We start from the raw sequence: 25,989 nt of genomic DNA, 5'->3' as shown, positions 1-25,989 counted from the left end.
TAAGTAAAAAATATTAAAAAAAAAAATACAAAAACTCACTTCAAAATTGTTACGAAAATAAAATTGTTTTACAATAAAAAAAAAAGCTGTAAAAAATGATTTTTATACTTTAAAAATAAATTTAAGAAAAAGTCATCAATAATGTGGATAGATGCTTCTCACTCAAGTATATTTCTAAGGATTAGAGTTCAAGATTAGTATGAATATATATATATATATAGTAGGTTTGATACACTTTATCCCTTCAACTTATCGAGTATTTTGCATATTATCCCCTTAAGTTTAAAATCAAACAAATTGCCCACAAAATGTGGATAGTTGCTTCTCTCTCAAGTATATTTCTAAGGATTAGAGTTCAAGATTAGTATGAAAAAATAATTATATATCGAGTTTAATACACTTTATCCCCTCAACGTATCACATGTTTTGTACATTAGCCCCTTATATTTAAAATCAAACAAATTGTCCACCAAGCTTCTTAAATACCATGTCTTTTTTGTTGAATGATGTTAGTTTGAATGGACAAATTGCCTATCATTTTTTTTTTTTTACATTATCCACTTTCCACTTCATTTTATTAGATAAAATCCACTTTTCACTACATTTTTCTAGATTTTCTCCACTTTTTGTATTTTTTATTTCGATCTTCTTTAATTTATGGGAACACTCTTCTTTTCAGGAATCAGGGAAACATTTTGATCAACTTAGTGTTCTTTTTAGAAACAAATAAAACAAAAGGGGAAACAAACTAAACATGCTTTTATACCAATGCAGGAAAACTTCGAATTACCTTTTTAGAATACCCAAGATCCAAAAAAAATAGTTATTTCACAATTCAATTCTTCGCTCCAAGTCGTCGTGAATGGAACCACACTAAAATCCATGACCACTTTGTTTCATAGCACAAAAGCCTTTTGCCTTTTTTTTTTTAGAGAACTTTTCTTCCCGAGTTCTCTCAGTCTTTATTTTCTCATTGAAAACTAAAAGTGAAAGAGAAAGAAGATCATTCTTTTTTCTTTTTTTATTGGGGTGGCTTTTTGACAGTTTTTGGCATTTCCAACTCCTAGAAACTACTTCTCCATGATCTCTTATTTGGTTGGATCATGTTGGGTTAGCCCAACTTGGGCACCTACCAAACTCCAACAAAAAAAAAAATGGATTGAATTTCACACGATGAGATAATTTTGCTTTCTGGTGCTTTTGAGTGGCAAAAATAGTGTTTATGAGCAATGAAAAAATTCATATTCGAAGGCTTGATTCCTTTTCTTATACTCGCATTAACCAAACAAGGCCTTGTTTTTCTATTTGATTATTTGTTGTTTAAGCTGATGAGAGTGGAATGTACTTTTGTGCCAAATATTTTTTGGCTTTTGATTTTGGACTATAATTATTGAAGTGTGTTCTTCATCTTTTCCTCTTTGGGTTAAAGTGCGATTTGTTGTTTGTTGATTATCATTGATATTCCTCACCACTTGGACTCAATTTTTTGGTTTATTTGAACACTCAGTTGTTTCCTATTTTGGGTGCAGTTTACTAAATTTTGATTTTTTTTTTGAAAAATTAATTTTAGGAAGTAAGCCTTTGTATATATATATCCCCTCATGTTTTTTATTTTTATTTTTTAATACTATCCACTTTCCATTGCATTTTACTAAATATTATCTACTTTTAATTGTATTTTTTTTCTTTAGATATTCTTCATTTTTTTTTTCGATCTTATTTTATTTAGGAGAAGACTGTTCTTTTTAGGAACCATGGAAACATTTTTATTGACTTGATGTTCTTTTTGGAAACAAATAAAAGAGAACGGGAAACAAACAAACTAAACATGCTCTGATACCAATGCAAGAAAATTTCAAATTACCTTTTAAAGTGCTCAAGATAAAAAAAACAAAAAGGTTATTTACCATTCAATTATTCACCAAAAGTCATGAATGGAACCACACTAAAAGCGAGAACCGTTCTGTTTCACAACATAAAACCCTTTCACCTTACTTTTCAAAGAACTTTTCTTTCCGAGTTGTCTTCGTTTTCCTTTTCCAAGAGAAAAATAAAAGTGAGACAGAGTGAGAGAGGAATCATTTATTTTTATTGGGGTGGTTTTTGGGCAATTTATAGCAGTTCCAACTCCTAGAAGCTACTCTCCCCCACTCTCTTATTTGGTTAGGTCATGTTGGGTTAACCCAACTTAAGCACCCCTAACTCCAACACAAAAAAAAATAAAAATGGAAAGAATTTCACACGATGACCTAATTTGACTTTCTGGTGTTTTTTTAGTGGCCAAAATAGCTTTTATGAGTAATGAAAATTTTTTTGATTTGAAGGTTTGATTCATCTTCTTATACTCGCATTAACCAAAGGACGCCTTGTTCTTCTATTTGATTCCTTTTTGTTTAAGCTAGTAAGAGTGGAATGTACTTTTGCATCAAATATTTTTTGGCTTTTGATTTTGGACTTTAATTATTGAAGCATGTGTTCTTCATTTTTTTCCCTTTGGGTTAAAGTACGATTTGTTGTTTATTGATTATCATTAATATTCCTCACTACTTGGACTCAAACTTTTTGGTTTGTTTGAATGATCAATTGTTTTCTATTTTGGGTGCACCATACTGAATTTTGGTTTTAAAAAAAAAAAATTTAATTTAAGGAAGTAGGCCTTTGTATATATATATATATATGTGTGTGTGTGTGTATGTTCATTTTTTTTTGTTATATTATCCACTTTTCAATGCATTTTATTGGATATTATCTGCTTTTCATTACATTTTTTTTACTCTCCACTTCTTTTATTTTTTATTTTCAATCTTATTTTATTGGGAACACTATTCTTTATAGGAACCATGGAAACATTTTTATCGACTTGGTGTTCTTTGTGGAAACAAATAAAATAGAACAAGAAACAAACCAAATATGCACTAATACCATTGCAGGAAAACATCTAAAATGCCCAAGATAAATAACAAATAAAAAATAGTTGTTTTACCATTCAATTCTTCGCTTCAAGTCATGAATGGAACCACATTAAAATCAAGAGCCACTTTGTTTCACAGGACAAAAGCCTTTTGCCTTCTTTCTTAGAGAACATAACTTTTCTTCCTAGGTTCTCTTGATCTTTCTTTTCCTAGATAAAAGTAAAAGTGAAAGATTGAGAAAGAGAAAAGAATCACTTTTTTTCTTTCTCTATTTTTTATTGGGGTGGTTTTTGTGCCTTTTCTGATAGTTTCAATTCCCATAAACTAATCCCCTAATATCTTATTTGGTTTAATCATGTTGGGTTAGCCTGACTTGGGCACCCACCCAACTCTAACAAAAAAATTGGATAAAACTTGATACGATGAGCTAATTCTGCCTTATGGTGCTTTTTGAGGGACCAAAATATTTTTTATGAGTGATAAAAAAATTCAGATTCAAAGGCTTAATTCTCTTCTTATACTCGCATTAACCAAACGAGACCTTGTTCTTTTGTTTGATTCTTTGTTGTGTAAGCTAAGTAAGAATGGAATGTACTTTTGCACCAATTATTTTTTAGCTTTTGATTTTGGACCTTAATTATTAAAGTGTGTGTTCTTCATCATTTCCCCTTAAGGTTAAAGTACGATTTATTGTTTGTTGATTATCATCAATATTCCTCACTACTTGGACTCAACTTTTTGGTTTTGTTTAAATGCTTAGTTGTTTTCTATTTTGGGTGTAGCTTACTAAATTTTGTTTTTTTTTTTCTTGAAAAATTAATTTTAGTATGTCTTTGAGTGTGTGTGTCTATATATATATTATCATCTTTCCATTGCATTTTTATAGATATTCTCTACTTTATTTTATTCATTGGAACACTATTCTTTTCAGGAACCTTGAAAACATTTTTATTGACTTAGTGTTCTTTTTGGGAACAAATAAAACAGAACAGGAAACAAATTAAACATGCTCTAATACCAATGCAGGAAAACTTCAGATTATCTTTCTAACATGTCGAAGATCCAAAAACGGAGTGTTTCATTGTTCAATTCTTCGCCTGAAGTCATGAATGGAACCATACTAAAATCAAGAACCACTTCGTTTTACAGCACAAAACCCGTTCACCTTCTTTTTAAGACTGTTTTTCTTTATGAGTTATCTTAGTCTTTCTTTTCCTAAAGAAAAGTAAATGTGTGTGTGTGAGAAAGAAGAATCACTATTCTATTTATTGGGGTGGTTTTTGGTTAGTTTATGGTAGTTCCAACTCCTAGAAATTGCTCTCCCTTATCTTTTATTTGGTTGAATTAGGTTGGGTCAACTTGACTCCAACAAAAAAAAATTGGAGAGAACTTCACATGATGAGCTAATTTTGCTTTTGAGTGTTTTTTGAGTGAACAAAATAGTGTTTATGAGTGATGAAAAAAATTTAGATCCAAAGACTTGATTCCTCTTCTTATACTTGCATTAACCAAACGAGGCCTTGTTTTTTTGTTTGATTCTTTGTTGTTTAAGCTGGTGAAAGTGGAATGTACTTTTGTGCCAAAATTTTTGTTGCCTTTTGATTTTGAACTTTAATTATTAAAGTGTGTGTTCTTCATCTTTTCTCCTTTTAGGTTAAAGTATGATTTGTTGTTTGTTGATTATCATCAATATTCCTCAATAGTTGGACTCAAACTTTTTGATTTGTTTGAATACTCAATTGTTTTCAAATTTTGGTGCAACTTATTAAATTTTTTTTTTTTTTTTTGAAAATTAATTTCAAGAGGTATGCCTTTGTGTGTGTATATATATATTATATTATCCACATTCCACCGCATTTTATTGGATATTATCCACTTTTCATTGATTTTTTTAGATATTCTCTATTTTTTTCGGTCTTATTTTATTTATGGGAACATTGTTCTTTTAAGGAACCATGGAAATATTTTTATAAACTTGGTGTTATTTATGGAAACAAATAAAACAGAACAAGAAACAAACTAAACATGCTCTAATACCATTGCAGGAAAACTTTGAATTACCTTTTTAAAATGCCCAAGATCCAAAAAAATAGTTGTTTCACTATTCAATTCTTCGCCCCAAGTCATAAATGGAACCACACTAAAATAAAAAAATCACTTTGTTTCACAACACAAAAGTCTTTTACCTTCTTTTTTAGAGAACTAAACTTTTCATCCTAAGTTCTCTTGGTCTTTCTTTTCCCAAAGAAAAGTAAAATTGAGAAAGAGAAAGGTATCACTTTTTTATTTTATTTTATTTATTAGGGTGGTTTTTGTGTAGTTCCAACTCCCATAAACTACTCCCTTTGATATATTATTTGGTTGAATCATGTTGGGTTAGCCTAACTTGGGCACCCACCTAGCTCCAACAAAATAGCTCCAACAAAGTGGAAACTTGCTTTCATATAAATGATGCTTTATATTTTGGCAAATCCAGAAGAAAATTGCTCAATTTTAAGATATCCGTAGAAATTGATATCATATTGAAACTATGAATGAAAGTAATATAGAATATCTTTACATTACTTCTACTATTTCTAGTCAAAAGCTTATAGTGAAAAAACTCTCAGCTTTCTCGTCTATGTTGTATCATACAATTATAAAGCTTATTGAGTCATATATTGTTGTGAACTAGAAGTTTAACGACCCAAAATTTTTTATCCTTTAGCATTATAGGCTAAGTCACCCAAGTTCTTCAATGATATATCGAATAATAGAATACTCACATGGGCATCCACAAAAGAACTAGAAGATTCTTTTGTCTAATGAATACTTATGTGTTGCTTACTCACAAGGAGGTGTTTTTACAACCTATTTTGCATATTGTCATTTTAATGAGAGTGTATTCTTGCATTAGGTGGAAAAAAGCTGATTCTAGAAGAACGACAAGAAATTATTTGGAATGCATCTACTATGTCTCATCTTGATCCTCATATAAATAAATGTAAACTAGAATTTCAAATGATCATTCATTTGAAAAATCTCGCAAACCAATTACCAGATGCATTCATTGATATAAAGAAAGTGATAAAGTCACATATCCTTACTGCAAATACTCTAATACAGATTGATGTCCATGTAGGATAGTTATAAAATGAATCTAAAATACACCTGAAGTGTGGTAAACCTGTTGGCTCAAAGAATGTAACTCCTTGGAAAATGAGAGTACAAAGAAAACTTAGCACTCTAGAAGAGGTCATTAAAATGATTGATTTGTCTAAAATTGATAAATCCATAGCCCCTAAAGAGGACAAATAAAGCAGAAAGCCCTTGAAAAGGCACATATTGAACAAGAAGTCTCTAAATAAGCACAAATTAAACAAATATCTCCTATAAAGGAACAAGTACCTGAAAATTGTGAGATCTCAATAAGTTATGTACACATAAGAGAAAAATTGGATCAAAATAGTATTGTTGTTAACAATATTTTTGTTTTTCAAGTGGCCTTTGACATCATAAGAAATAATGGAGATTCCAAACCATGAAATATAGAAGAATGTCGACATAGAAATGATTGGCCAAAATGGAAAGAAACCATATATGTAGAGTTAAACTCATTAACAAAACAAGATGTTTTCGGACCTATAGTTTGAACACTTTAAGATGTAAAGCTTGTTGGGTATAAATGTGTATTTGCATGAAAATGCAATGAGAATAATGAGATCATAAGACATAAAGCACGATTAGTTGAAAAGATTTCTCAACAAAACCTGATATTGACTATGAAGAAACATACTATCCTGTCATGGATGCAGTCACATGTCACTTTTTAATTAATTTAGCAGTCTTAGAAAGATTGAATATGCATCTCATGGATGTTATTACAACATACTTATATGGATCCATAAATAATGATATATACATGAAAATTCCTGAATGATTTAAATTACTTGAAACAAATAGTACAAAGTCTCGTAGCATGTACTCAATCAAGTTACAAAAATCCTTGTATAGATTAAAGTAATTTGGATGCATGTGGTATAATCACCTTAGCAAATACTTGCTAAAAAAGAGTATGTAAATAACTCTATATGTCCATGTATTTTTATTAAGAATTAAAAAATTGGATTTGAAATTATTACAGTGTATGTTGATGACTTGACTCTTGTTAGGACTCTTAAAGAGCTCATAAGAAGAACAAATTATTTGAAAAAGAAATTTAAGATAAAAGATCTTAAGAAAACAAAACTTTGTCTCAACCTACAAATCGAGCATTTTCCAAATGGATTTTTAGTACATTAATCAACATACATTAAGAAATTTTTGTAAGTATTTTTATATGGATAAAATGCATCCTTTAAGTTCTTCAATGGTTGTCGAATCACTAGACATGAAAAATGATCAATTTCATCATTGCATAAAATGTGAAGAATTACTTGGTCTTGAAGTACCATATCTTAGTGTTATTGGTGCACTTATGTATCTTGTCAATTGTACATGCATAGACATTGCTTGTTTTATCAATTTATTAACAAGATATAGTTCCACTCCAACCCGAAGACCTTGGAATAGTATCACACATATATTGCGCTTTCTTTGTGGAACTACTTATATCAATTTATTTTACTCAAGAGAATCAAAACTACAATTGCTTGGATATGTAGATGCATGATATTTTTCAGATCCAGATAAAGCTAGGTCACAAATAGGGTACGTGTTTATTTTGTAATGGTACTGCTACTTCATAGAGATCTATTAAAAAAAACCAATTGTGGTCACATTGTCTAATCATTTTGAAATACTTGCAACTTATGAAGCAAGTCATGAATGTATATGGCAAAGACCTATAACCCAACATATTCAGAAATCGTGTGGACTTTCCTCCATCAAAGACAACCTAACAATATTATTTGAAGATAATGTTGCATGCATTGCACAAATAAAAGGGAGTTATATTAAAGAAGATAGAACTAAACACATTTTACCAAAATTCTTTTATACATATGAACTTCAAATTATGAAATTGATGTTCAACAAATATGCTCAAATGATAACCTAGCATATTTATTCATGAAGTCATTACCAACCTCAACATTTAAGAAGTTAATACATAAGATTGGAATGCGTCAACTCAAGGATGTTGACATGAGAGGGAGCATATTTATAAAAAGATGTTAGTATATTGTACTCTTTTTCTCTTCGTCCAAGTTTTGTCTCTTTAAGTTTTACTGGCAAGGTTTTTAATGTAGTCCTAATAAACCAAGAGTAGCCTAAAGAATTAGAAGAATATTGTATTCTTTTTCCTCTGCTAGGTTTTTCTCATGGGGTTTTTTTTACTAGCAAAGTTTTAATAAGACATTTTCTTTTAATAGGTGGTCATCCAAGGAGGAGTGTTGAAAATAAGTGGTGAATGACAACGTTAAAATGTCATTTATGAAACATTATGAATATTAAAGTTTGTTTATGAACTTCCATTTATTCATCTTAAACATGAGTAATTGAAGGTCATTTGGTGAAGCTTATAAAAAACATCTCATACCTTGAATAAGGATCCATCCCAAAAATGAAAACCTTCTTAAGTTCTTTATCTCATTCTTTCCTCTCAATTCTTTTTTATATTTCATTAGTTTGTTTCTTATTTTATAACATTAATTGTATTTTATTAGATTATTAATAGCATAATAATTATTTTGTACATCACCAATAATAATTATTAGATTGCTTCTATAGCGCTAGATAATTATCATTAAAAAATAATTCATTTTGTTGTTTAAGAATTTAATAATGATAATTTCTTATTTGAAAATATCTACAATAATAATAAAAATTTGTTGTTCATAGATTTTAAAGAAATTCTAATATAATCTAGTTTTAATTTCTTTTAACAATCATTTGTATAATATTTTATGCAAATTGACATTTTCGTTAATGAATATATTATTTCTATAGTATGTAAAATATGTCATACTGCAAATAAAAGATTTAATTTGTAGAGTAAAACATTTTTCAAATTCCTTTTTTCATTACCAAATCATCAAATTAAATTTAGTACGCACTTCCTCATGCAAATACAATGTCCTATGGGGTGAAACAGACATTGTAAACACTAAATAAACCACTACATTGACTTTAAAATGCATTTATAAAGTTAAAGGAAGTTTATATTATTATGAATTTTCTCTCATATCTGATGCGAGATATCATAAATATAATGATAAATTTTAGGAAAAACTAATATTTTTTTACTATTTTATTTCTTTTATTTTCATTTTTGTTTATGTTGTTAACTCATGCTTAATACAATTTATATTAGAATTTACCACAATTGAAATTAATATTCACAATAACACATAATTGATGATAACTCTAAATGTTACGTTAAACACTAAATCATCAAAGTGAAAAATAAAAATAAAAATTTCCCTTAAACATCGAGTTGTTAATAATGACTCGAAATTCTACATTCTAGGTTTATTTTATTTTATTTTATTTTTATAATTTTCACATTAAAATAAAGTAAAAAACTCATTTTCCTTTTACAATAAAAAATGAATAAATTAAAACATAATTAAAATGGAAACAATATTTTCAACTAAAATTATAAAAATAAAATATTCATTTGCCTCTTAAAATTCATCATTTGTTTGTCTTTTTTCCTTGTAGATATTTTTTTATATCTAATTTTTTATTGATTTATTTTTTAAATGACTCATTTGAATAGGGTTAAAGCTAAAAACTTCTTAACAATTGTAAAAAGTATTTCAATTCTTTTTAAATACTAAAAATTCTCTTATTAAAAAATACAATTAAAATTTTTTAAAAGTTACATTTTATAAAATTATAGCACTAAGTTAAACCTCATTACTCATAGATAATTATATTCTTTTGTTTTCTTTATCTTAATTTTTATTTTATTTTTAAATCATTATCTTAATTTTTTTTTTCATAATAATTTGTAAAGGTCGAGATATTCTTTTCTACTCCTGGTTTTTTAGTTAAACTTTTTTTAATGTTAATGGTTTTATTAATTTTCTTTGAAAGTTAGGATATTTTTAATTTTAATATATTTTTAAAATTTTCATTTTGAAAAATCGTGAAGAAGAGTTGAATAAATTAATCAATATAGTTATCCACTTGTCATTGAAGTGATTAGGGTAGGAATTTAACATCTTTACGTAAATTCATATTAGATAAAAAAAAAATACTTGACTTACGGAAGTATGTGAACCTTTTCTACGGTTGATCCTCACGATGTTGTTCCACAATCGGTACTTGTTGGGCTTTGTGGAGCCTAGTTTTGTTTGATCTGGTTTGACGACCCGACCCGAATAATATTGCATGGCTTTTTTAATGGGAGATTTATTGAGGCCTGTTGGGCCCGTTTAGCCCATTGTGGAACCAGCTTTTGTAATTAAGGTTTTTTAGTATGGTAGGGTTGCCGTGCTATATATATATAGAGAATATTGTAACCGCTCAGTTGTACTCTGTATTCTTCCCTGATAATAGTGATATCCCTGCAACTCCGTGGACGTAGGCAAATTGCCGAACCACGTAAATACTGTCTTGTGTGTGAGATTGTTTTTCTTTGGCGTGTGTTTTCTCTAATTTTTGTTTCTCACGGGTTGGGAATTCAGTTTAATTCCCTACAACTGGTATCAGAGCCTAGGGTTAGGTTTGAGTGGGAGCAATGGCAGAGGAAGCAGGAAAGGCGTCTGGAATAGAAAAGTTTGATGGCACAGACTTTGCGTATTGGAGGATGCAGATTGAAGATTATCTCTATGGGAGGAAATTGCATCTGCCTCTTTTGGGGACAAAACCTGAGAGTATGAAGGCTGAGGAATGGGCGCTTCTTGACAGACAGGTTCTAGGAGTTATTAGGTTAACTCTGTCCAGGTCTGTTGCACACAATGTTGTAAAGGAGAAGACCACAGCAGATCTGATGAAGGCTTTGTCCGGTATGTATGAAAAGCCATCCGCAAACAATAAGGTGCATCTGATGAAGAAATTGTTCAATTTGAAGATGGCAGAGAATGCATCAGTAGCACAACATCTGAATGAATTTAATACAATCACAAATCAATTGTCGTCTGTAGAAATTGATTTTGATGATGAGATTCGTGCTCTGATTGTCTTGGCTTCTTTGCCAAACAGTTGGGAGGCAATGAGGATGGCAGTAAGCAATTCTACAGGAAAGGAAAAGCTCAAGTACAATGATATACGAGATTTAATTTTGGCTGAGGAGATTCGCCGAAGAGATGCAGGTGAAATCTCAGGATCTGGTTCTGCCCTAAACCTTGAGACAAGAGACAGAGGTAATAACAGAAATTCAAATCAGGGTAGATCAAATTCCAGAAATTCTAATCGGAACAGAAGCAAATCTAGATCAGGCCAACAAATACAATGCTGGAATTGTGGGAAAACAGGTCACTTTAAAAGGCAATGCAAAAGCCCTAAGAAGAAGAATGAAGATGATTCTGCTAATGCTGTAACAGAAGAGGTACAGGATGCATTACTTCTTGCAGTAGATAGTCCACTTGATGATTGGGTTTTGGATTCAGGAGCTTCGTTTCATACCACTCCACACCGAGAAATCATACAGAATTATGTTGCAGGTGATTTTGGTAAGGTGTATTTGGCTGATGGTTCAACCTTGGATGTTGTGGGTCTGGGAGACGTCCGGATATCATTGCCCAATGGGTCTGTTTGGTTACTGGAGAAGGTTCGACATATTCCTGACCTGAAGAGGAATCTGATTTCTGTTGGACAACTTGATGATGAAGGACATGCAATACTATTTGTTGGTGGTACTTGGAAGGTTACAAAGGGAGCTAGGGTATTGGCTCGTGGAAAGAAGACTGACACTCTGTATATGACCTCATGTCCAAGAGACACAATTGCAGTTGCTGATGCAAGTACTGATACAAGCCTATGGCATCGCAGACTTGGTCACATGAGTGAGAAAGGGATGAAGATGTTGCTGTCAAAAGGAAAACTACCAGAATTGAAGTCCATTGATTTTGACATGTGTGAAAGTTGCATCTTAGGAAAGCAAAAAAAGGTGAGCTTCTTGAAAACTGGCAGGACACCGAAGGCTGAAAAATTGGAACTAGTACACACTGATTTGTGGGGGCCTTCTCCGGTTGCATCCCTAGGAGGTTCAAGGTACTACATCACCTTTATTGATGACTCAAGTAGAAAGGTATGGGTTTATTTTCTGAAAAATAAATCTGATGTATTTGTAACTTTTAAGAAGTGGAAGGTCATGGTTGAGACAGAAACAGGTTTGAAAGTAAAATGTTTGAGGTCAGATAATGGAGGAGAGTACATAGATGGAGGATTCAGTGAGTATTGTGCTGCACAGGGAATTAGGATGGAGAAGACCATTCCTGGGACACCACAGCAGAATGGTGTGGCTGAGCGCATGAATAGAACTCTCAATGAGCGTGCTAGAAGTATGAGGTTGCATGCTGGACTACCAAAAACTTTTTGGGCTGATGCTGTTAGCACTGCAGCTTACCTGATAAACCGAGGACCATCAGTTCCCATGGAGTTCAGACTTCCTGAGGAGGTTTGGAGCGGTAAAGAGGTGAAGTTTTCACATTTAAAAGTTTTTGGTTGTGTTTCTTATGTTCATATTGATTCTGATGCTCGTAGTAAACTTGATGCAAAGTCAAAAATATGTTTTTTCATTGGCTATGGTGATGAGAAATTTGGCTATAGGTTTTGGGATGAACAAAACAGGAAAATTATCAGAAGTAGAAATGTGATATTTAATGAACAGGTTATGTACAAGGATAGGTCAACTGTAACGTCAGATGTTACAGAGATAGATCAAAAGAAATCTGAGTTTGTCAACTTAGATGAATTGACTGAAAGTACTGTCCAAAAAGGGGGTGAAGAAGATAAGGAGAATGTAAATTCACAGGTAGATCTGAGTACACCTGTAGTTGAAGTTCGCAGATCTTCTAGGAACACTAGACCTCCGCAGCGTTATTCACCTGTTTTAAATTATCTCCTGTTGACTGATGGTGGTGAGCCAGAGTGTTATGATGAAGCCTTGCAAGATGAGAATTCAAACAAGTGGGAGTTAGCCATGAAGGATGAGATGGATTCCCTGTTGGGGAATCAGACATGGGAACTGACTGAATTGCCAGTAGGAAAGAAGGCTTTGCACAACAAGTGGGTATACAGAATAAAGAATGAGCATGATGGTAGCAAACGTTACAAGGCCAGATTAGTTGTTAAAGGGTTCCAGCAGAAGGAGGGCATTGACTACACAGAGATATTTTCTCCAGTTGTGAAGATGTCAACAATTAGACTTGTACTTGGAATGGTGGCCGCAGAAAACTTACATCTTGAGCAGTTAGATGTAAAGACAGCATTCCTTCATGGTGACTTGGAGGAAGACCTTTACATGATTCAGCCAGAAGGGTTCATTGTTCAGGGACAAGAGAATCTAGTCTGCAAACTGAGAAAGAGCTTGTATGGCCTTAAACAAGCTCCTAGACAGTGGTACAAGAAGTTTGACAATTTTATGCATAGAATTGGGTTCAAGAGATGTGAAGCTGATCATTGTTGTTATGTTAAGTCCTTTGACAACTCTTACATCATATTACTGTTGTATGTGGATGATATGCTTATTGTAGGGTCTGACATTGAGAAGATTAATAATCTGAAGAAGCAATTGTCCAAACAGTTTGTAATGAAGGATTTGGGAGTTGCAAAGCAAATCCTTGGTATGAGAATCATTAGAGATAAGGCTAATGGTACATTGAAGCTTTCACAGTCAGAGTATGTGAAGAAAGTTCTCAGCAGGTTCAACATGAATGAAGCTAAACCAGTGAGCACACCCTTGGGTAGTCATTTCAAACTAAGCAAAGAACAGTCACCAAAGACAGAAGAAGAAAGGGACCATATGAGCAAGGTGCCCTATGCCTCAGCTATTGGCAGCTTGATGTATGCTATGGTGTGTATAAGACCAGACATTGCACATGCAGTGGGAGTTGTGAGCAGATTCATGAGTAGGCCTGGAAAGCAGCATTGGGAGGCAGTCAAGTGGATTTTAAGATATCTGAAGGGTTCATTAGATACATGTCTTTGCTTCACAGGTGCAAGTTTGAAATTGCAGGGTTATGTAGATGCTGATTTTGCTGGTGATATTGATAGTAGAAAGAGTACTACTGGGTTTGTTTTTACTCTAGGTGGTACAGCTATATCATGGACTTCAAATCTACAGAAGATTGTTACTTTGTCTACTACAGAAGCTGAGTATGTTGCAGCAACTGAAGCTGGAAAGGAGATGATTTGGCTACATGGTTTCTTAGATGAATTGGGTAAGAAGCAGGAGATGGGCATTCTACACAGTGACAGTCAGAGTGCAATTTTTCTTGCCAAAAATTCGGCTTTTCATTCAAAGTCGAAACATATACAAACAAAATACCACTTTATCCGTTATCTTGTTGAGGATAAACTGGTAATACTTGAGAAGATTTGTGGATCTAAGAACCCTGCAGACATGTTGACTAAGGGTGTCACTATTGAGAAGTTGAAGCTGTGCGCAGCTTCAATTGGTCTTCTAGCTTGAGGACAGGAGGATGAGTTGTAGGGATGAGGGATCGTTTCTTGGAGGATAGCGGTTTGATGTTGGTGATTGGACTAGTCTCCAAGTGGGAGATTTGTTGGGCTTTGTGGAGCCTAGTTTTGTTTGATCTGGTTTGACGACCCGACCCGAATAATATTGCATGGCTTTTTTAATGGGAGATTTATTGAGGCCTGTTGGGCCCGTTTAGCCCATTGTGGAACCAACTTTTGTAATTAGGGTTTTTTAGTATGGTAGGGTTGTCGTGCTATATATATAGAGAGAATATTGTAACCGCTCAGTTGTACTCTGTATTCTTCCCTGATAATAGTGATATCCCTGCAACTCCGTGGACGTAGGCAAATTGCCGAACCACGTAAATACTGTCTTGTGTGTGAGATTGTTTTTCTTTGGCGTGTGTTTTCTCTAATTTTTGTTTCTCACGGGTTGGGAATTCGGTTTAATTCCCTACAGTACTATTGATACAAGAGCAAACACATTACATCCACAACCAAGAAGTTAAGGAGGGGAAGACTAAGGATTTGTTTGAAAATGATGAAAATTATTTTTGAGAACGGTTTCTGCTTTTCATAATAAAAAAGAAAACATTGATAACCAAAAAGTTGTTTTATTTTTTCTGTTTTTTAAACAAAAAAAAATGCTTTAAAATAATATCTTTGAGGTGTTTTTATTTATTTTCACTTGGTTTATAAGAATTGTTTTAAAAAATTATCATACAAATATTTAAAATGATTAAAAATAAAACGCTAGATATTAAAAATACATTAAGAATATTTCAAGTTCACAAATAGATTTTTGTTTTATAAAATATTATAAAACAGTTTTCAAAAATTGTTTTTCAAAACTATTTTTGAAAACAATTATAAAACAAATTCTAAGGCCTTGTTGGCAATTTTTTTTAGAATGATTTTTCGTTTTCCAATAAATTGTTTTTTGTTTTTAATTCTTAAAAGCAAAAAAAATGTTCTCAAAAAACTATTTTTTAATTATTTTCAATAGGTTTTTTATGATTGTTTTAAAAAATAATAATACAATAATATAAAATAATTAAAAATAACGTATTAAATATAAAAATCATTTTTAAAACCATTAAAAACAAATTAAAAAAATTTGAGGTATATCAGAAAATAATTTTCAAAAATTGTTTTAAAACCGTTATTAATTAATTCATATTTATTGTTAATGATTAATATAAAAATAAACCTGAATATAAACATTTATAAATATTTTATACTATAAAAATTTGCAAAAAACATTAATATATATATGTATGTACTTGCCAATGAAATTGTGTAGCATAGCGGTTCCCTCTTCAATTAAATCCTCACCATGTAGAATTTCTTTTCTATTATTACCAATCCCACATCCCACATCAAACAAACTCAATGAGTTATATAGATAGCTTGCACATACCAATACAAGTAAAAAGCTTGGTGAGTTGGGAAGCAAGTGAGACACTGGACAGTTTGTCTGATTTGACAGTTGCAGAATGAGACGGTTTGGTGCCGATTCAACCTCACAACGGTCTGTTCCCACCCAACCGAATCAAAAAAGCTACCAATCGATGGTCCAATCGATTGGACCAACTAGACCAATCTGGTTTTTAAACATTGCCTAAAACTTTTAAGTCTCACTTGATTTTGTCTCACATGATTTAGAATCTATTTGCTTGGAAAAACTTTCTAGAAAAGTATAGTTATGTGAAGAAGGAATAATAAATTATGACTCTTTTTATATCAGTTTTGATGCATTATTATTATTATTATTATTATTATTATTATTATTATTTTTGTAGGAATTGAATTTATTTTAAAGTTTCAAATTATTTTTAAAAATTATTACACTTATTAATAAATTCAACATATTAAGTCTTACTGAATTGAATTCTATGTCTAAGGATAAAATTATCATTAAGCACAAAGGAGAAATAAGTGATTTTATACCGATTTTAATCCATGAAATTTGATTGGTAATTGGTTTTATTTTTTTTGAGTTCTAAATTATTTTTTTTAACAAATCCAACACAGCAATCTTGCTTAATTTGGAGTTTATTTGTTTAATGAGAAAATTTTGAAACGTATAGTTTTATGCAAAATAGAAACAACAATCATTCTTGACTAATTTTTATGCATAAATTAGTGGGTATTATATTTGTAAATGTGGATTGCTTATGTATTGCATGCATGAGGTTCTAGATTGTTTAATATTCCATGATTTGAGTCCAAGTGGGTCCAAGTGGGAGAATTGTTGCAATTTTTGGTGGGCCACGTGTTGGATATCCATTACACAGCCAGGAACCTCTTGAACTCGTAGGATGTTCTCACACAATCGGATTCTTGAAATATAAACATCAACATTTCATTCGCTGCCTGCCTGCCTGCTTCTTCAAATGAAAGGGCCTCTTGGCCCCAGAGACTTTTCTTTTGAAACTTCTCCAGATAGTTTGCCCTTTAAACCAAACAAGCTACAAACTTGAGAGAGAATTTATGGAGCCCTCTGCTACCCTGGAAATGAAGGAAGTTAGGGAATTGAATACCAATCCAAAGAGCTCTTCATCAAGCTTTGAACCGAAGAAGCAAGATGCCTGAAAACAATCCGGAGGGCTTCGTATGTCCCTTTTCCTACTGCTGCCCCCAATCAGGCTCCACTAAAAGTCCCACTTTCTCCTCAAGCTAAACTTCTAATGTCACCACATTATTATAGAAAACCTACAGCACAAAAAAGAGAAAAAGAAAAGACAGAGAGAGAGAGAGAGAACAAAGTAATAGAGTGTTCATATTTTTTACACTCGTGAACTCTATCGATCGGTAGACACCCCCCCCCCCCCCCCCGAACAGTGTTTTTTTATTTTATTTTATTTTACGTTTACTCTTCTGACCACCCGGAAATCTAGCTGGGGGTGGCGGCGAGATGGGACGCGAGACAGAGAGTAGGTGGTGGCTGTCAAGGAAAGAGCGGGAAATAAAATATCAAAGGAGGGAACCTTTTGCCGTGGGGAAAAAGGAGAAGAAAGGAAAAGGAAGGAAGGTTAAGGGGGCTGGTTCTGGGAGAAAAAAAAGGAAAAGGGAGGCAGGTCTGGGAGGAGAACAGACGAGAGGAGCAAGGGTGAGGAGGAAGGAGCTTGAAGCCTAGCTGGTCTTGCTGGTAGAGAGTCCACTTACAGGTACGAATCTCATGTCTTTCACCTTCCATTATTCTCCTATCCTTCTTGACGTTTTCTTAGTTCTAGTCCAAAACCATAATTTGCTTGCTTTGGTTAAATTTAGCCCTCTGCATATATGCTTTGTTCTTCATATGCTACTTGATTGAGAGTGATTTAATTCTTCATAGCTTTCCTACGTGTGTCTGAGTCACATTTTCGGATCTCGTTTTCATCTGATTCTTCCCACCCATTCATTGGATGCTTCATTTTATTTCTTTTTTTTTTTTTTTTTATGCTTGCTCTCTTCTTGTTTATACTCTGTTCTCGATAGTCATCCGTATCCTCCAGGGGAAGGGTTTTGGCTAGCATGAGCCTTTTGATTTTCATATTGGGTATAGTTCCTAGGCTCAGGATGATGGAATGATTCCCTGGAGTGAGCTTCCAGCACCAAGACCTGAGTGGGACGTGATAGCGGGCTGTTCTGAGAATGGTTAGTTTTGCTAAACTGTATTTTAGCGACTTCGATGTCCTGGTACACTCACTGGCCAATGGACACGCGGGAGGCGGAGATGGTCATGCCGTCGGAAACACGTGGGACAAGCTGAACGCGGTGATAACGATTTCGCGGGAGTGCCAATACCGGACTGGAGGGAGAGGACTTTCTGAAGGGGCTGCTGGAACCATAGCTTCAACCGGAGCGTATATGATGCAATCCCCGCGTACTCTACCGCACATCAGTCTTCTTCTTAGCGGAGTCAGGCGCGGAGCCGATGTTGGAGGAGTACCCGCGCATCAGGAGGCGTCTCTGAATCATCTCCATAGGAATCCCAAAGCCATGCATGGAAGCCCCTCCCCCCGCGGTTGCCGTTCGCCCACACCTCCGGCAGCCCTCCACTTCCCAACCAGTCCGGCCACCTCTCTACGCTTAATTTTTCTTTTTGCTGGGTGAATGACGCGAGTAGGAGCTTTTCTGTTGCCTTCCTAGCGCCTTCGGAGGACTTTGAAGGCCGGTCCCATAGGCTAAATCCCATTGGCAGCAACTCCGCCGTCTCAAAGCCACCACCCTTTCCCTCTCATCTATGTCGCTGATGGTGGAGACCTCATCTGAGGGTGACGCCCAACTGGAGATGGCTGCCTTGGGTTTGCCCATGTATGGCAGTGGACTTGGGCTTAAGTTGGAGCCCAAGCCCAAGCTCTGATGGTGATGGTGTTTTGGGTTGCTCTTGGTGACAGTTTTGGGCCTGGTTGGAGCCCAAGCCCAGTTGCATTGATGAAGGGCCTCATGCCCCCTGTGCTATTCACTCTCATAGCCCATACCCATTCTAGGACAGCCCATTTGGCCACTTCATTTCTAAATAATTATTTTTTAAAAGGAAAAAAACCTCTAATTTAGTAATTTATTAAGTCATTCATTCATTTTTATTTTTATCTTATTTCATTTTTACCAATTTAGTTAACTCAAACTTAAAGACAATTAAAAGATAAATTATTATTACTAATCATATTTTTATCTCGAAATTCATACTATTCAATTTCGCTAAGTTTAAACATTATGATTGTTAATTATTATTACTATTTTGTATGCATCTATTTATCATCTTTTAAAATCCTAGTCACCAAAAGCCTAATTCTAATTCTTCAAAAATCCAACATCCCAAATTTAATCTTCAATCTCGAAATTTGTATTATTCAACTCCGCTAATTTAAACATTATGGTTGTTAATTATTATTATTACTTCATATGTATCGGTTTATCATCTTTTAAAAAATAATCTCATTCCTTAAAGTTAAATTCTAATACTTGAAAAATCCCATATCCTAATCTAATATTTCAATAACCTACTTAAATCCCATTTTCATCAATTAAGAATTATTACCACATATTGTCTAGCTACTTAAAGTCTAAAGCTTTCAAAGAAATCATGTGTCTTAATTTAATTCCTCAACAATTAGTTCAAATCTCATTATCATCCACTAGAGTTAGTACCCCATATTTATCTACTAATTTAAAATCCAACCCTTCAGAAATCCGATGTCCCAACTTAATTTTTAAACTCCTAAAAATTCCACTATTCTTTTTATCCCGTTTTAAATGATCATTTTCGTTAATTAGTATTATCATCCTATATTAGTTTATTTATCCAAAATCCAATCCTTTAAAAAGATCCAATGTCATAATTTAATTTTCAATCCTAAAATTATACTATTTGTCTAGATGTTATTTTCTTTAATTTGAATTAATATCCTATATTCATTTACTTATTTAAAGTTTAATCCCTCGAAGATCTAACTCCCTAACTTAATTTTTCAATTCTAAAAATTCCACAATTTGCTTAAGTCTTATTTTCATTAGAATTATTCCTCCCATATTTACCCATTTATTTCTCTTAAAAATCTCAATCATTAAAGTCTAATTCTTCAAAATTCCGATTTCTAAAATTAGCTATCTAAAATTCCAAGTGTCCTATCTCCGAACCTAATTTTTAGTTCCTAATATTCTGATTCCCGTATTTATCCCGTTACTTATTACTATCATTATCACTATCATTTTATTCATTATTTCTATAAATTCCGCCTTTGAATGATTTCTAAGATTTCCAATTTTTATACATCAACTTTCATAATTTCTACTTCTCAAATAACTTACGATTCTGATCCCTTTCAAAATTTAACTACCATAATCCCAATTTTTATAACTTAATTTTTCTTAAAAATCCTGAACTTTCAAATAATTCTTCAAAATCCTAATTTTCTTTCAAATTTAATTTCTAAAATTCTCATTCTCACATTTAATTCCTAAAAATCCAATAATCTCTAAGATTCTGATTCTCAAATGAATTTCAAAAATCCAGTTTTCCTTCGAACAATTTTAATCCTTGTTTAGTGATGCATGTGATATGTTTCGTGCTCTACATGGTGCACTAACCCTCTCTATTGTTAGCGCATGGTGGCTCGTTGCCCAGGTATGTACCCATTTTCCCTCTAATCGTTGTCTATGCATGTCTCGATTCTTATGTGTGCATGATCATTCAGGATATTCATTGATTTACTCATCAATTGCCACGTCAGCTTCATTTTATTAGTAGAGACCCGACTTTAGGGACTTAAAGGGGTGCTATGGTCTTTACCGTACCTTCCCAATAAGTAACCTGACCCCGAGCTCGATCCGATTTTTCGTAGATCACCTTTTCCAAAATAAGGAGTCGCGCTTAGAGTTTTCTTTCTTATTTTGTTTACCCTTTTAAAAATAAAATAAAAATAAGTGACGACTCCAAGTCATTTTCTTAATCAATAAAAATCATTTTTCAAATTAAAATCGAGCTCGTCATCGAGTAGGAAACGCATGAGCCGAAATGCGGGGTCCACAAATAGACTCCACTGAAAGCTTTCTTTGAAACTTAAATATCACTCACATAACATATTTCCAAAAACTCCTAGAAAGGCTTGCAATGTGCTTCTGAAATAGGAGATATTTGAAGCCAAATTAACTATAGGAAAGATTGCCTTTAGAACAAAGATTTTGGAGCTGTAAGGGGAGAATGATAGGAAGAGTATACAATATCATTAATCAATCTTGTATATAAGGCATAACATAGCCAAACAATTGGGTGTAAGAGGTCCTGCCGAACTTATTGAAAATTAGAGTGCTTCCAAGCTTTTTGTACTGCAATTTGAGGATCTAGTTAAATTTTAGCTTCATAGCCCCATAGGTTGTGTTGACAATTAAGGCATAATTGCTTTCAGTTGCACCTTTGGCTTTATGCACTGGTTAAGTGGTTTAGGTTCATAGCCACACACTTGAATGGACTATTAAGCCTTACTTGCTTTGGCAAACCAAATATCTTCATGACTTGAATTATGTACATCGTTTTGATTTTGAACAAGATATCTAATTATTCATATAAACTAGAGCATAAACCATAAATATAGAGCCCGTGTATTAAACGAATTGATATGATGGGTCCCAATAATAAGTCTGTGGCCATTTCAATTTTGGTTGTGATAAGATAATGTCAGAAATAATTTCACTCAACCACAATGAGATGATGATAAAAGTAAGGTTTAACTCGCTCACACGATATTTTCCTTTCTTCTGTTTATATGAAATTTAATCATGAGAGAGCAGCAAGCACAATCAATTCAGATATTTCTTAAATAAAAACAAAAATAGAAAAAAGCCTGCATTACAAAGCAAGTAAAGAGCAAATGAAACTTACCTATATCCTAGGTTTCAGCAACAACTATAATTGCAAATCTGGATAGGAAGACATAGAGCCTAATAAACTACCTAAGATACATGTATTTGAGTGCATTCAACTAGTTTCCTCAACCAGAAAGCATTTCATGCCACACATCCAATATCATCAACAAGAGTACATAAACATTAAGCATTCAATCATATGCCATACCTAGCGCCCAAAGTATGACGGCAAGGTCCCTACTGATCCAACACCAGGGTGAGGCCTCCCAGCTCCTGCAGCAGCAGCTGATGCAGGAGACTGACCCAATTGGGAGCTCTGGTACGCACCCAACCCTTGGAAAGCAGCCGGAGAACCATAAGCACCAAGCACACCCGGATTTATACTATTCATACCAAGCTGTGGACCAAACCCTGCGCTCAACCCCACAGGAGGAGCCCTGTTCACAGGCTGCGACAACCCACCTGCAAATCCCTGGGACAAACCCGGTTGATTAAGTGCCGCAGCTGCACCTAACACTGGGTTCAGAATGCCAACAGCCTGATTATGACCCACCAGAACCCCTTGAGGGTTCACATTTTGCCCAATCAACCCCTGATTCAATCCCATTTGGTATGCCTGCAGTTGATAATTACTAGGAGGCAATGTGGCCCCAGTGGAACCTGCAACCGCCTGTTGTTGGACGGGGGTCGTTTTAGCAACTTTCCTGGAACACTGCAATTTACAACTCTCAAACGTCTTAATTGGTTCCTCCAATGCCCTCTTCATCCCCTCTGCAGTCTTAAACACAATTATGGCAAATCCTCGAAACTTCCCAGTGGCCTTATCAAACCCCAAAGGCCCATCCTCAATCTCCCCAAATTTGGCAAAAAACGTCCTGAGCTTCTCCGCACTGATCTGCGGCCCCACATTGCCTACATACAGTCTCCGCTCATTCACATCCGCCCCTGCAGCGGGGTTGCTCCCGCTCGGGCCAGCCGCAGCCAGGTGGCAGGCGGCCATTCGGTTCCCAATCTTCTTCTGCGGCTGCTTCAGCGCCTTCCTGGCGCCGGAACGAGTCTTGAATAGCACAAATCCATAACCCTTGGACCGGCCGGTGATCTTATCTGTAACCACATTGCATTCTTCAATCTGGCCATACTGTTTAAAGGCGGAGGTTAGGGTTTCGTTGGTGGCGTCCCAGCCAAGGCCGTGGACGAAAATTTTGCGGTGGACGGGATCGGATTCCACCGCGGGGAGGATCTTGGACAAGGTGGCAGGGTTGGAATCCGCAGCCTCTTTGAGTAAGGCGATGATCTGGTCTTTGCCGAAGGGTTGGAGGAGTTTGCGGATCGTTTCGCGCTTAGAGGCCTCCGAATCGTCTTCATTGTCAGCTTCGTCAGCATCTTCTGACGAGTCCTCTTCTTCTTCGGAAGAGTTCTCTTCTTCAGATGAATCTTCTTCTTCACCATCATCATCATCATCATCTTCTTCTTCTTCTTCTTCTTCTTCTTCTTCTTCTTCGGAAGAATCTTCCTCTTCAGATTCTTCTTCCTCCTCTTGTTTTGGTTGCAGCTGTTCTTGGGACTTTCTCTTCTTCGCCATTGGAGGCTTTCTAGGGTTTTGATAGCTCTAAAACAAATGATTTCCTGCGTATGTTCGTCTCATTTACCTCTCAGGATTAGATTGGGCTAAGTTGTCCTGGGTTGGGCTACACGGTACGGTTGGGTCTGGGCTTCATATTCTATAAGACCTAATTGGGCTTTTGTCATTTGGGGCCTCTTTCTTCTCTTGTCATGGGAGGTTTTAGGGAATGCTTGGTCGCCGAATTTTATTTTATTTTATTTTTATGTTTGGTATTTTTATAGAAAATATGAAATAAATTAAAATTAATTAAAAACTTATTATTTTCAAATTATTTAATTTTTATTTAAAAAATTAATCAAGTAAAATAAGTTTAAAATGACTTATAAAAATATTTTATTTATTTTAAATCTATTTTTTATTTTTCTTTCCTTTACATCTTCCTTCGAATATTTTGACAATCATTTATCTCGTTGAAGATAACTTCCTACTTTTTGCTTTATGGAAGAGTTATAGTTGATTAAAGGACAATATTGATATTTAAAAGTTTTATTAAATATGTGTAGATCTCTCATTTTGCCCATGACACATATTGGTTACTATTTAAGTAAATTATTATAATTTATCGAGTTGTAATCTCTGATTCATCATCGGGAGCTTCTTAGAGGATAAATTACGAAACTTTGATGTGATCACATAAACCTCCGAATTTGTAATGCAAGGTTTTTTTTTTTTTTTTATTGTCCGAATTTATCATTAATCATAAATTGAAACAAAAAATCCAATCCTTATTTCAAAATATAAAGTAAAATAAATTTTTTCTTTAAATAATAAACATGCCAACATATTTATTCATTTTTTTTAATGATTATGACTCATAATAATAATAATAATAACATAATAAATATAACAAAAAAAATTAAAATAAAATTTTCACTATTGTCATTAAATGCATATTTTGAAAATACTAATATGATATTTAATATCTCATGAGTTACAAATTAAAATGAGGACTTAAATTCATTGTGTTTATTGAGCCCATGATTTAAAACATTTTAATTTTATACTAAATAAAAAATATATTATACATACTTTCATATCTCCCAATTTCATATTCTTTCTTTAAAATATCTATTTAACCTACAATATATCAAACACCCCCACACCCATCATTTTTAACTACAACAGCCATTCATCAAATATTCTCATAGCCCATCAACCCAAAACCTATTTCATGCACCGTTCCTTTGTAATATCAACCCATACCAGCCATACATTTGCAAGCCTCTCATGTCATATCAAAACCAGAACCCTAGCACCCTAGCTGCAGTGGCAAGATGTCTTGCACAAGTCCTCCATTACCACTTTTGTGGCTGTTAGGACACCAAAATCAAGCCAATATCTCACACTTCATACCCACACCGCATAGAGTCTTTTCATCAGCCATCCAAGTAACCTCTCACACATCCCATACATCACTCCTTGTTAATACCAACCTATAATCCTACTCTCCAGTTCTATATAGCTATGACATAAGTTCTAGTACAGCAACAACCCATAACATCATCTCTAACCTTCATAGAACCAAGGATTAAAATATCTAGATATATCTTCCATATATTCGCGATATATCCAATTGTAGACCCCCTCAGATGGGGGGCATTTCTTTTGTTTTCTTATTTTTCTTTCTTCTTGCTTCCTTCTTCTTATCGCCCCAAGGTTGAGTTGTATTGAGCAGCCAAGAGGACGACGACTGGAGGTAAAAGAAAAGCAGCTGATGGGTAAGGCGTTGTTTTTGGGCGGCCAGATGGGATGGGAAGCAAGAAGAGAAAAATAGGTGAGCTGTTTGAAAAGGAGGGGACATAACTGAGCAAAAAGGAAGCACAATTGGAATAGGGGGGCGGGTAGCGGCTTGCATGAAAAGAAAGAGTTGACAAGAGAAAAGGACATTGAGAGGGAAGTGAGAAACTAGAGGAAAAACAAAAGAAAATGGAGATTTTTCCGAGAGGAAAAAAGGCCTTTTTTGGAGGGAGGAGAAACTAATACATGTGATGCACACAACATGTTCTGTTTTTGAGCAATTTCATCATCCTTTCCACCCATGAACAAGTCCACTAACCCATTTTCCTCACTTTTTCTCACTACCCGTGGCTCTACTCAACACTAATCCCTACTCGCATGGTTACCTTTATTTCACTATCTCTCTCATTTGTCTTCATCATGCATGAACCCCTACGTATATCTCTCCACAAGTCATCCCACTAATCCATCTTCATACCCACCGAATCCATACCCATTTTTTTTCCATCCTCCATGTTCATCAAATTCAACCACGCCTTCTCACAAGCAAGATCAGAAGCGGTTTCCTCTAGCGAATAGCCACCACCTGACACCTCCAACCCCAGCAGCCACCCTCACTCTCATAGTCACCTCAACCGACCCTTCATCCTCTTCCTCTCGTGCCTAAGGCGAGCACCAAATTTGGAGATGCATGCGCGTTTAATATGTCGGCGTCAGAAAGGATCAACAGCAAGCTCGCCATGGTTGGCTTTGTTGCAGCAATGGGTGCGGAAATATGGAGGGTGTGGGAGAAGT

The 25,989-nt window shown here is 34.2% G+C and overlaps 1 protein-coding gene across 2 annotated transcripts; it reads right to left on the bottom strand.

Moving 5' to 3' along the window:
- Nucleotides 1-16,668: 16,668 nt before the first annotated feature.
- On the bottom strand, nt 16,669-23,518 carry LOC100263294 (UBP1-associated protein 2A). Of its 2 annotated transcripts, none has more exons than XM_019220745.2 (2): nt 22,042-23,518; nt 16,669-17,198 (listed from the first exon to the last, which is right to left on the bottom strand). In XM_019220745.2, exon 1 carries the CDS (start codon nt 23,413-23,415, stop codon nt 22,042-22,044), a length of 1,374 nt encoding a protein of 457 aa, XP_019076290.1. In that variant the 5' UTR covers nt 23,416-23,518; the 3' UTR covers nt 16,669-17,198. The 2 variants fall into 2 exon arrangements, with proteins under 2 accessions (XP_019076290.1, XP_059593549.1); XM_059737566.1 differs by lacking the exon at nt 16,669-17,198 and adding an exon at nt 21,004-21,089.
- Nucleotides 23,519-25,989: the final 2,471 nt, after the last annotated feature.

This window comes from Vitis vinifera, chromosome 6, assembly GCF_030704535.1.
Source record: "Vitis vinifera cultivar Pinot Noir 40024 chromosome 6, ASM3070453v1".
NCBI lineage: Eukaryota > Viridiplantae > Streptophyta > Magnoliopsida > Vitales > Vitaceae > Vitis > Vitis vinifera.
Note: the sequence above shows the minus strand (reverse complement) of the source record. Positions and strands in the feature narration are given on the sequence as shown.

Excerpts from the sequence above, each read along its gene's own strand:
- LOC100263294 (XM_019220745.2), bottom strand. The coding sequence starts at position 23,415 with ATGGCGAAGAAGAGAAAGTCCCAAGAACAGCTGCAACCAAAACAAGAG.